Here is a 13,211-nt window from a genome sequence, read left to right on the forward strand (position 1 = left end):
CCAATGCAGGATAGTTCTTGAACTTAACCAAGAACTGCCTTCGGAATTTACCTTTATTCTTTGTATCTTTATGTGCCAAAATCTGTTCAGGAACAAGGATCTCCTCGTTTTCTTCCACTTCGGGTTGCTCATCAGGCTGCCCATCATCAGGCACATCACCTTTGAAAGGTTTCAAGAGACTCACATGAAATGCATTGTGAATCCTCCAAGTATCAGGAAGAAGACATCATTTATCTTTTCAGAGATCTTGAAAGGTCCGTAGTATCGCATACAAAGCTTTGAAAAAAGCCTCTCCTTTCCCTTTTTCTTTCTCAGGCGTGCCTTCTCAAAATGTAAGAGCACCCAATTATCCTCCTTCAATTTCAAGTCGCGACGATGGCGATCCGCTGCCTTTTTCTATCGTTCTTGAGATTTCTGCAAAGCCTCACGGACCTTGGCAAAAGCCGTGTCTAAGTCGCGCGTATACTCATCAACTTCAAAAATCTTATCTTTCGTGCTTAGGAAGGGTGGAACCTTCGCAGCACCTTCAAAAATCTCAAATGGCGCCTTCCCTGTCGAAGAGTGTATCGTGTTATTGTAGGCAAATGCCACCAAAGGTAGGTCCATTGAGTCTTCTGATCCGAGATATAAGACTTCAATAAATCTAAAACCAGTGAATTTGCAATCTCAGATTGCATGTTAGTCTGCGGGTGGAATGATGATGAGAACTGTAACCGCGTGCCAATGTTCTCCCAAATTACCTTCCAAAAGAAACTCGTAATTTGGGGTCCTTGTTGGCGACAATCGTCTCGGCATGCCATGTCATCTGAAGATCTGGGCCACAAACACTCTCGCTAATCTGGGGTCCCTTTCGGCGACAATCGTCTCAGGCATGCCATGTAATCTGAAGATCTGGGCCACAAACACTCTCGCTAAGTGATCCGGGTTGACTGTTTTCTTCACTAGAATGAAATGAGCCTGTTTGCTATATCTGTCAAGAACAGTCCAGATACCATCGTGACCACTCTGTGTTCTCGGGAGATAAAAAATGAAATCCATTGCAATACTTTCCAAGGGGCGGGTGGGTATGGGTAAAGGTTGTAACAATCCCTGTGCTTTATGCTTGTCAAACTTGACCTTCTGGCATACTAAGCAATTGCGCACAAACTCTTCCACATCCTTTTTGAGTCTCGGCCAAAAGAACTTTTTCTCTACCCCTTTCATGGTGGTAGCAATGCCGCGGTGACCCGTAAAAGGTGGACAGTGGCATTCAGTCATAACCTTTTTCCTCAACGGCTGTGTAACGCACAACATGGTTTTTCTAATCAAGTAGCCATCCCGAATGGAATATCCCGCTACTGTCTCCCCATCCCTCATCCGTGTGAAAAATTCTGTAAAATCTGTATCTGTGGCATACTGGTCGACCATATCCTCGAAGATCCTATGATGTATCGCGGAAATAGCCAGAACCAACGGCTTCCGAGACAAAGCATCTGTCACCACATTCTTCTGTCCCTGCAGGTGGACAATCTGAAAGTAAAACTGTGAAAAGATGTTCGCTCACTGCATCTGCTTTTCCGAAAGCTGCTTCTGTAACAAGAAGTAGCGCAAACTCTGATGGTCGGTAAAAACAGTAAAATCCGCTTCGAGTGGCTCTTTCTCATAAATCTGTGCTGTCATTTCCGGCCTTGAGAACAATCGACTGTCGTAAGCAATGACATGGCCTTCTTGCATTAAGATCGCACCCAGACTACGACCACAAGTATCACAATATACTTCAAATGACTTCTGCAAGTCCGTTAAAGTCAAAACTGGTCTCGTAGTCAATTTCTCTTTCAATGTCCGAAAGGCAGTCACCTTTGTGGGTCCCCACGAGAAAGGGACAGATATGCAAAGGGGAAGCAACCTTTGCAAACTTTCGAATGAGCCGCCTGTAGTACGAACACAGTCCCAAGAAGCTTCTAACTTCATGGACATTCTACAAATCGGGCCAATCACGGATAGTCTCTATCTTGGCCGGATCCATTTGCACTCCTATTGCTGAGACAATGTGTCCCAAAAAGTGTATCTCTGGTAGGCAAAATTCACTTTTCTTTGCATTAATCACTAACTTGTGATCTCGTAATGCCTAAAAGACCTGAAGCAGACAAATAGCCTGTACTCTCGAAAAACCCTGTCCATCATCCGGTTAAATGTCGTAGGAGCATTGGTTAAGCCAAAAGGCATCACCAAAAACTCAAATAACCCAAAAGTCGATGGAAAAGCTGTCTTGTAGATGTCTCCCGCCGCGATTCTGATCTGATGATATCCACTCTTCAAATCAATCCTGCTAAAGCACGAGGATCCCTATAATCTGTCAAGTATATCATCGATCCTAGGAATCGGAAATCTGTTCTTGATGGTGATTTTGTTGAGAGCTCTATAGTCGATGCACATTCTCCAAGATTCGTCTTTCTTCAAAACCAACAACACTGGAGAGCAATATGGTGAAGTACTAGGTTGGACAAGACCCTTTTCCAAGAGGTCTTTCACTTGGTTCATAATCTCTTCATTCTGTGCTCGGCTCACACAGTAAGGTGGCCTGTTCGGTGGTGTGCTTCCAGGTATCAGATCAATGGTATGATCTTCAGGACGAGCAGGTGGTAACTCGCCTGGTAGGCCCTCTGAGAAGCAATCGGCGTGAGTGGAGAAAATCTTGGCGTTCTTTATCAAGTTTAGACATATTTTTCCTATCCTTATCATTTAGTTCTTTCATAAAGATCGAGTAAACAAACAGACTGGATTTCATTAATTTAGAAATGGCCGAAGCCGATACAATAAGGACAGACTCGCCCTTCAGTTTAATGTCAAGTACAATGGTTCTGCCCTTCTTTGTAGTCAATGTCGCTTTCCTCGTCCAATAATCGATCACGTCGTTATTCTTGTGGTACCAGGGAATCCCTAAGAGAACATCACAACCTTCCAAAGGCATTATGAAAAAGTCCTCATGCCCCAAATACCCCTGACAATGCAACCGAAGTTTGCCAATGACAGGTGTAATGGCTACGTCCCTGCCGGGTGCCGCTAGAACTGCCTCCGCAAGTGGTCCCATCGGGTCGGGAGTGATCTCGAGCCGCGCGGCCAATATTGGTGAAATGAAGTTGGCCTTGGCTCCTCCATCAAAGAAGATCAAGGCCTCTTGGTCTTTCACTTTGCCCCAAGCTCGACAAAGTTCTGTACTTTCGTGCATGGTGTTGGGATCGATAGCCACACAATCTGGAACCAATCCTGTTTTCATCTTGCCTTTTCTTCCACGTTCCTCAGTTGCTCTCGAACTCTCAGGCCTTTCGTCGTCCTTGTCATTCTGTTCTTTCCTTGCCTTTTTAGGGCACTTCGCGGAGATATGTCCATGTTTTCCCACATCCAAAGCACTTCCCCTCCCTGATGAAGCGAGCTCTCTCCTAAGGAGTAAGCTTGGGTCGTGCATCCTTCTTTTCTGGGTTGCTATTTCTCTTTCTACTTTCATTCGCTGAAGTTTGTTCGGCTCGTTGTGTCATGACCTCATCGGTGGGGTAGGTCAGACTGCCAGAGTGAATGGCAAAGCCCCGTTTCGCATGACTCATCAACTTCTGAATAGAGGCTGACTTTTGTTCCAAGCAATGATCTCGGATCTCTGTAGGTAGACCCAAGGTGAACCGCTCAACATGTTCTCTGAACGAGATCTTCTTGAATGAAGAGGCGGGTAGAAAAGAGCTCCAGAATCTCTCGCAATAAGCATCCACTGTATCTCTCTTGGTCATCCGAAGATGGTTCCAAGCAGCTCGTATATCGTGTTCATACTCTTGAGTCAACCAAGAAAAATTAAAAAGCTTCTTAAATTTCAGCCATTTAACTGGCGCAGTCTTGTTTAAAAGAAGCGTTGGACCACCAAGTTCGAGCATTCCCCTTAAAGTAAGAGGCAGCTCTCCGAATCTTGGAGTGCTCTAAGTAGCGTCCTCCCGCGAAAGCGATGTTAAACTGCTGTATAAAAGACAAAGCCTTTGGAGCATCTTTATATCCTAAAAAAGTGTCAAATTTGATCGACTGTCCACCTTCCTTAAACTTTCGGACTTTCTTGCTTTTATCTTCCAGAAAGTCATACTGGTTGGCTTTATAAAAATTCTTCTTGTTTGCATAAAAATTGCCGTCATCAAAGTTTGAACTGTCTATAGGCGAGTCCTCCGTAGAACTGTCACTCACTGGGCGAGATTTAGACTTCTTTGCCTTTTTCTTGCCCTTTTCGAAGCGTCGTTTCTTGCTTCGTTTTTTGCCTTTCTGTCTTCTTCGCTCAAAGCTGAAGAGCTAGCAGAACTGTCAGAAGAAGAAGAAGAACTGGGTACTCCTTCAAATCGAACACGCTTCTGCTGTTTCTTTGCCTTATCAAATATCGACTGACGACCCAAATAACCCGGGAAGTGAGTGCCTTTCTTCTGCTTTTTGCCGTGCTTTTTAGCTTTGTTCTGCGCGTCAAAAAACTGAGCAATCCGTGCATCAACCACCTCTTCTAATTCCTTCTCTGAATATGTCTTGTGAGCAGAAGGTTTCTTGAGAGCGGGTTTCGGGGGTGGTGTTGTGGTTTTCTGCCACTGCTCGTGTACTTCCTGAAGAGAAGTCTCGCTCATATATTTTGCCAATTTCAAGTCCTTCGCAAAACTGAGCATCATCTTTGTTGCATCGCTGATCAATTGACCACGCTTCATCTCTCATTGCTCTGCCTGAGTAGGCCGAGGCGGGCCATACTCTCTACCGGAATCTTCGTTGTGATCCCTGCCCGCATCTCAGGATGCAGAGGGAGTCGACTGATCCTTGCGTGAAGCCATAGGTGCCGCGGAAAAAAATTTGGGATCGGATTTCCCGTAGAAGAGAAATCGGCCGTGCTCTGATACCATCGTAATAGACTTGGACACTCCAAGTCAAGAATCAATCACGACAGCACCAAATAACCACTTCAAAATAATTCACAGTTCACAATAGATTTGCACCGGCCCGGCGGAGTTCCGTGTCTAGAGATATTGGCCACAAAGACTGGCGCCCCTTTCGGTATTTCTTTTTGTATTAATCAGTGTTCAAAGTACAAGAGTGGATCGGGTCTCACTCTCAGACTTTGCGTCCAGATGCTCTGCAGAGTGGGAGCCCAATCCACATATTTATTGATTACAAGGGATGCCAAAAGCAGAGCCCCAAAAGCTCAAAATCAAAGCCTGAAAATAAAGCAAAGGATTTTTTCTCTCACAAACTCTCTTGAGTTTCAAAAATAAAGCAAGAGATTCTCTTCTCTCTCTCTGATAATTTGCATAGAGCAAAAAGCATGAGTGCAATATCCGGAAAGCTGTGGTACGGTGCCACGTCATCATGTCAGCGCTTTTTCCAGGATTCCCTGCTGCCCTTTTAGGGTTAGGGTTTTGGCAGATTTTAGGGTTTGCAGGTTTTAGGGTTAGGGTTTCCAGAATTAGGGTTTCAACAGCAGTTAGGGTTTCAGCTCTCGGGCAGCCACGTCATCACTTTGTGACAGCATCAACAAAAATTTTAATGTTCTTTCCCTCATGCTCAAAAGCGAGGGTCTTTTCCACATAATCTGGGACTGGTTGCATATGATAGTGCCATGGCATACCCAAGATGATATCACATCAATCGATGGGTGCCATAAAAAATGATTCACCGCCTTTGTACTCACCAATCTAAAGATTGAGTTGTCCTTGCACGAGAGTTGCATTGGTGATCAACCCCTCGAATGTCAATCCGGAAGTGGACGGAGTTCCAAGTTGAGCCAGTGTGAGGCCCAAGCGTTCTGCAATATCCAATGAGATAAAGTTTTCTGTTGATCCAAGATCATAGAGGATCAATACCCGCTGGTTATTCACGGATCCCAAGCCTTTTAGGAGTTGACGCTTCCCTTTTTCAGTTTCAGTATTCCCTTGAACTTCAGGAATAGTATTCGAGCTCGGTGGAGCGGGTTCCTTCTTCGAAGATGCTTGTTCCTGTTGTTGCTGCCGAATAGGGTAGTTGGTCTTGATGTGCCCTTTCTCACCACAATAGAAACTCCTTCCTTGCTCTTCGAAGGTTTGTACTTGGTTTGGCGTGAGATACTTGAGCCGTTTGCCAACACCCTCTGACTTCTTAGGTTGATCTGGGTCCTCAAGGGGACGCTTTGTGCCTTGGTCGCCATGGTCCTCACAAAACGCTCTTTGCCTTACGGAATGTAGATCCTCGCAATGATTGTGGACTCCATTCTCAACTGAAGGGTATCCCGGAGATACACCTTCATACTCTTTGAAAACGGTGGTTGAAGGCCTGCTTCGAATTTCCTAGTCGGAAATCTTCATACAAGGCGTAACTTTCAGAAAAACTGACCATAAGCCTTGTCAACATAGGCCATGTTTTTTCATGTTCCTTCTGGGCAAGCGAGTCCCATCCCTTCCGATGCCTTTCTCAAAGTCGGGCGGAAGAAAGTTCATGAAATTTAGATTTGAATTGAGTCTACGTTCTGGCTTGAGTACCTTCCAGAATCTTGGCTAACCACCAGTTGCTGCCATCTCCTTGAGATACATCCCAACATGACGCATCTTGGATTTTTCGGTAAAGTTTTCGTTAGCAAAAGTAACTTAAAAATTGTCTAACGAAAAGATGCCTCTCCGACCTATGTAGTTGTCAAACTTGAAATCCTTGTCACCGGATTTGATTTTCAGAGGTTTATCTGAGGGCTTGCTCATGTAACAGGGCCACTTCATGACGTGACTAGGAAGAAGATCCCTTTCAAATGGGGATCGAGACAACAAGGAGCATTTGATAGGCTCAAGTATTTATTAAGCCATGGTCCTCTTCTGATAGTGCCAGACTTAAGGAAACCATTTGAGGTTCACTACGATGCTTCAGGTGATTGCATCGGTGCAGTGTGCTTAACCAAGAAGCCCTTGTAGTGGCTTATGAAAGTAGATCGCTTAAGGATGTAGAATTGCATGCCTCGATCCACGAGAAGGAACTTATGGCTGTGATTTACGCCTTGTCTACTTGGAAGCATTATCTGCTAAGAGCAGATTATTGATCATCAAGAGAGGCCACTAAAGTCCGGCATGATTACACGGAAGTATTTGGTCAAGTTCAAGAATCATTCTACTTTAGACGCTGAGTGGATGATCGAGCAGGAATTAGCATCTTATCCCGAGATTCTGGAAGGATATGTACAAGCACTACAGTTGAGGAGAACTGTTTAGAAGCCACGGGGATGTTGCTAAATGGACTATTTTTTTGAGTAATTTCTATTTATTGAAATTAGGATATTTAAATGTGTTCACTTGAACTGTAAGAGTTAAGAAGTGTAGATCTACTGGAGTTGATGAAAGCCATTAGGAACAGACAACTCCGATGTGCCATATGATGGGTGACATTAAGCATCCCGAAGGAGTTGTACCGTTTGTTCGGTTGGAGAGATTCAGAAGTGAGTATTCTTGATGTGTCACATGATGGATGACGGGAGCATCAGAAAGGGAATATTTCATTGGTTTGGTAAGAATGGAAAAAGGAATTCGCGTAAAGACGCAGGCATAAGAATAAAGATGGGTTCTGAGAAGCTTTTCTTAAAGAGTAGAATAGTTTTAAGTGCTTTTCGGGAAAAGTAGATGCTTTCCCGCGAGGAATCTATGTTTGCATACCATCTGTGCATGAGATCTGCATCCGGAGACTCCTGGAATGTGTCTGTGTAAGCATCTATTTTCAGCTCATAAGTTTTTTTGAGTTTTGACTAGGTTCACACCCTTTAAAAAAAAAAAGTGATCAGCTGACCGCTTAATAAGTGGATAGCCTACTTAAATTAATATTTCTTCTTAAAAGAAAACTCAACGCTCCCCTTACGGCTGGAAAAAGAACAGCGTGCAATCTCTCTCTCTCTTCTCTCTAAAGTTGTCGTAAGAGCTCTCTCTCTCTCTCTCTCTCTCTCTCTCCCCCCCCCCCCCGAGTGCTCCCTTGTCCTACCATTGTTGCAGGCATTGCATCAGCTATTCTTGCCAGGTCTCAAAGCCCTATAAAAGCAGCCCATGCCCTCTCTCTTGCATTAGGATTTGCGAGCGCTAGCTATAGAAGGCCCTTCCGCCAGAAATTTGCAAGTGACCGTGTGAAGGTCGCTTTTCCGCACATGGAGCGACATGTACGGATTGTGAGTACGTTCTATGAGTTGTTGTTTCGTGTTTGTGCTTTTGCCAAGTACTCCATCACGGAGAAAGAGCAAGGAGGCCTCGGCCTACGCTCGGGGATTCTAGAAACGGAATCAGAACGACCTGTGGAGCTTCATGCTCCGAGTACAGATGGAAACGAAATTGAGAGCTCATCTCTCGGAATTTCCTGCACGTGAAGCAATTGACCATTAAATCTGAGATTTAGAACAGAGGGGTTACTCCGGTTCTTGTGCTTGTAAAAAGATTCTCCCTAATAAAGATTCTCTTTATGAAGAGGGGGGGGGGGGGGGGGGGGGGGAGGGGGACCAGCCCATCTTCTGGTCCCCAATACTGTGTCAATCTTCTCCCTCGTCTCTTTTGGTTGAAAGTTTATTCATTTTCAGCTTGTTGATTATTCGTGTGCTCACGTTTTTGACAATGGTCAGGCTCACCACATCAATACTGAGCAAAAGACCTTGTTTCTCAATCTTATTAGAATTAAGCAGCCTAGATTAACGAACATATGCTCACATGGATAGTGACCATAATCTACGACTTGCATTTTCCTTCAAAGATGAATTTGGGCTTTTTTGGATTGATGTGGGCATATGTCCTGTATGTGGTGAATATTTCTTTCTCAGCAATAATTAGTATGATTACATCATGGCTTTGTATTTTATCCAGCTGAATTACCTGCTGTCTCTTAAGTTATCTGCATCTTTTTCTTCTCCTCCTCTGCCCAAGGCTTTAAACTAAATGTAAACATTATCACATTGGTGTTTTGGTAGTAAGTCAAATAATTTCATTTGGTAAGGGCCATTTGATATTGACCCAGTAGTGAATGTGCTCACAGGGGCTTGCGGAGGAGCTTTCAAAGGATGGGGCTTGCGATAGTGCAATATACCCTGATGCAGCTTTCATTGAGAGTCGCTGTCTCTTTCCTGCTAGCTTGATCCATGAAGGGGTATGATTTCAAGTGCTGTTTTTGTCTGTACTGAATCTCTGACGTTTTAGCTGATTGATGATTCCCATCAAATTTGATGACAGGGGGACCGGTGTGACCTTGACATCTTTCCTGGATGTATGGATCCTGATAGTCCAAACTATGACCCTCTTGCTACTATTGATGATGGTTCTTGCCCTTACATTTCCGATGAGTCTTCTGATGAGGATTGAGAGCTGGATTCACCATCCCACAGTTTGTGTACATTAAACAATTGTTGTATCCTTGTAGACATGACTGCTTCCAATCTCATTTGTGCATTATTTGTATCATAGTGAAATGTAAGCCACATTTTTGCCTGTGTATAGAAGATGGCAGCATTGTGACGATGCTTGTGCAGATCAAATCCTGAAGTTGAATGGGGTGTAACATCTTTCTAGAAAAAAGGCATGTGTGCAAAGAGCGGTGACCCTGGAGGAAGCCCCAATAACATCTACTGATTGGCTTTTTCTTTTTTTTAGAGAGAGAGAGAGAGAGATATATAGTTCTATTCTGGCTCTTGGAGGTTCCGGTTTTGAAGATGCCTAACTCACACTTACATCACAACATTCTGATCCTTGTGCCCTGTGTAACTCAATCTCTTTTGGAAAATTATTCTCTTCATCATTTTAGTTTTCCTTGATTGATCATGTGAGCACAAAGATTGGATACTATTAACTTTGGGGGTAAAAAGCCTCACTAGGCTAAAATGGGCATGCAAAAAGATTATAATATGGGATGTTGCCGTTTGCCATATGCCGTTTGTAGAGTACTACACCTCCACTCTTACGAGCATGCATGTTTGACCTCTCCTTGTGAGCGTGCCACCGAGGTCATGTTCAGGAAAAGTGTGCCTCACCTTAGCCTTGAGCCAGTTGAAAAACCAAATCAATCGGTTGAAGAGAAGGGAAGAAGGAAAAAATCTGCTTAAAATAATTAGGAAAATAGAGTTAAATTGCAAAAAAATGATGCCTATGTTGAAAATTTTCCTCTTTGAATCTGTCCTTAAGGGAATTTTGTATGTTTGTGAAATTTATTCTTCTTGAACACTGCGTGACAAAGGCAAGGTAGGGGAGCAAGCTCTTTCTCTTCTCAAACAACCAATATGGGTGTGCCTATATATAGTATTGTTTGATGGCGGTTAGTCAGCAGACTCTAGGAGGAGAGCTCCTATACTCTAGGAGGAGAGCTCATAGGAGCTCTCGAAGGTCCCGGCTATGGAGATACAATTGCTAGCCTCACATTAGAGTCTTGTAACTCCTTGGAATCTTCATGAGGCATACGACATTACTTTCTTTTGTGGTTTATTATCTAACTCATCATCTCTTGCGATAGGAAAATTCTTCTTTCTTCTATCTTTTAGAAAACCTGTACCGACCTACACTATTTACCATATTAAATGATTATTACTAATTCAGTGTTTCTAAACAATTGGCCTTCTGTTTTATTGTTTTGTTGCCCGGAATCTCCTCAGATTCCACCACATCGTTGCCATGCTAAGGCCACGCTTCTATGTTGGAATTGAACTTGCGTAGCTGTGTGCAGTGAAAGGGTTATTACTGAAACCAACTTGGACCTAGCCGATGATGTTTAGGAGGTGCACTTTTTTTTTTTTTTTGAAAAAAGCCCCAGCTCCTCGTGACATTGGATGATCTAGCTCCTCTCTCTCTCTCTCTCTCTCTCTCTCTCTCACTCACCACAACTTGCAATGTGCCTTGCGCTCTTCATTTCTTGTATCGTTGCCCACACATAAAGCGGGCATCTTTCTCGATTCCAAGTAATGACATATTTTTGGCCTGCCTAAAGGGCTAAGGCTTAGAGTTGTCTTTTAAGCTAAAATTGGTTTTAATTTATAAAGAAATGACATTATTTTTTATTGGCTAATGTAGATTGAGGGACATCTCATGATGTAGTGGCTTTATAGAAAAAGCATTCAGGAGGATCAAGAAGAGACATCTGATGATGGGCATAGCTCTTCATCTCTTACCTTAAGTCTTGTTGAAGATAGATAAATCTAGGAAAGTAATAGCCTCTTCTCTTCTCCTTCGGAATTTAAACTTTCTTCTCCTTTGGTATCTCCAAAAAACCCAAGACCTCCTTGAGATCGTGAGGGTAGCATATTAACCTAAAGGGGTGGTGCATGGAGTTATTTGGAGCAATGAATATGGGACTCTTAAGTCTTTCATCATAAAAGGTCGGTCCACAAATGGTCGATTGTCCAAGGGTGGGGCTTAAGTGGCTAGGCCTCTCTCTCTCTCTCTCTCTCTCTCTCTCTCTCTCTCTCTCTCTCTCTCTCTCTCTCTCTCTCTCTCGTTGGGAGATGGGCCACTCCAATAAGCTTGTTGCTTCAAGTTCTTGCATGTTAATATGTGAGGTTGAAAAGGGTTTGGGATTGGTTCACAACTGGGGATGGAGGTGCAAGGCAAGAGGATCCAGGAGCATTGTTTGGGAAAAATGTGTCTTAGCTTAATATCATGCCATTTTCAGTTTCAAACATGTCGGCTGAGGGCAAGGGGAAAACAAAAAATTCCGCCCCAAAACAGATAAAAATAGTGTAAAAAATTGGAAAAATAACCTAAATGTTTGAAATCTCATCTTGGAAAATTCAAGGAAAGGAATTTTGTATGTTTGGGGAAAATTGCCTTATAATCTTCTTAGCACTTATAGAGGTCATTGGATCAGAGTGGAAACAACTCTTGCTCGAACAAAGGAGAAGATGGCTTTGAGGCATGAATTTTTCTCCAATATTGAAAATCTAGACTCTTTAAATAACAACTTTGTGTGGCTAGCTGACATGCTGCATGTTATTGCGGTTGAATATAGCATTGCTATTGTCCTTGGAAGCAATAGTTGATGTTCTTGTTGATATTGTTGGAGCATTTTTGTCCCAATGGCATGCTCTAGCTTCATCGTACTGGCCTGCATCCACACCATCTTTGCTAGAGAAAGCGTTAAGAAGCAATTGATGCTATCCAACTTCATACGCCAGCACACCTCCACATGACCAGATTTGCACATAAAGAGTTGTGTGTGTGTGTGTGTGCGCACGCGCGTGCGTGCAAGCCTCAACACTAAGTAACATGGGGTCTTTAATGAAGCCCTGGTCATGGGATCCATGTTGGAAAACTATAGGGGAGAATCACGAGATGCGCAACACCGTCTGATCTGCGAAAAGTAAACAAGGACAAGGAAAGGTGGGCGTTCGAGTTTAGTTATAAACGTTATGCTTGCCACCCATGTCACATGATGCATGTGGGCGAGGTGGTTATGCCATGCGCCTTGCAAGTGTGCGGTGCTAGCTCAAATTGCATGGTCGCAAGGCGGACACCCATTTTTGTTGGGCCATCTATCCGCCTCGAGATTCTTGCGGGGGCCAACAACCGTTGATCCCAGCACCCAGGGTCTTAAAGACCCCGTGTTATTTAGTGTTGAGGGTGTGCTAGCTGTGTTATAGTCATATAAGCTTTCTAAGCCCTCTAGAAAATTGGTAGAGAGACTACTGAGTGGTGAGGAATTATCAACGTCCCTTTCACGCTTGAGATGCCATCCATGCTAAGGACACACCCTTGCAGAAGTCGTCATTGTAAAAAAAGGATTGGTGGGTCGCATTACAAGGGTTAGTGGCCTTGGAAAGAAGATAGGAATTGCTCCTTGCGGAAGTGTTGCTCTTACTTGACGTGTGGTTCGGTTCTTTGTTTCTTTTTTCTTTGACATTGCTCATGCAACTGCAAGTCCGAAGTTTGTTGCAAGTTTCTTTAATAACTATGGTTTCAAGTAGGATTTGTTGATGATAGTTAGAGTTCAACAAAATTGCTCGTAGAGTAGCAAGTCCAACAACAAGATCAAGTCTGATGATGAGGAGGCTACGATAACTTCATTTTGTTCTGTAACATATACAAGACTCATTTTTTATAGCCAACCTTCTAATGCTATGAGTAGTATAGGTCGTATGCAAAGCCATAGATAAGAGGTTCATTTAAATAGATGCTCACACTAATGAAGAGTTTTCCAACAAAATGTGTTGAAAATCCGTGCCCGCAAGGAGCATTGATCTCTAGCCCACATGCTCGACTATGTGTTGCATA

The 13,211-nt window shown here is 43.5% G+C and overlaps 1 protein-coding gene across 1 annotated transcript in view; it reads left to right on the top strand.

The window, feature by feature from the left end:
* The window catches only part of PIFI (post-illumination chlorophyll fluorescence increase), a 65,505-nt gene extending 56,029 nt beyond the window's left edge, over positions 1-9,476 (top strand). Inside the window, exons 7-8 of the mRNA XM_086510606.1 lie at positions 8,998-9,108; positions 9,192-9,476. Coding sequence (XP_086366732.1) covers positions 8,998-9,108; positions 9,192-9,320 — 240 coding nt within the window. The 3' untranslated portion in view covers positions 9,321-9,476. The remainder of the gene's footprint in view (positions 1-8,997; positions 9,109-9,191) is intronic.
* Positions 9,477-13,211: the final 3,735 nt, after the last annotated feature.

This window comes from Adiantum capillus-veneris, chromosome 4 (genome assembly GCF_014529385.1).
Source record: "Adiantum capillus-veneris isolate H3 chromosome 4, ASM1452938v2, whole genome shotgun sequence".
In the NCBI taxonomy this organism is placed as follows: Eukaryota; Viridiplantae; Streptophyta; class Polypodiopsida; order Polypodiales; family Pteridaceae; genus Adiantum; species Adiantum capillus-veneris.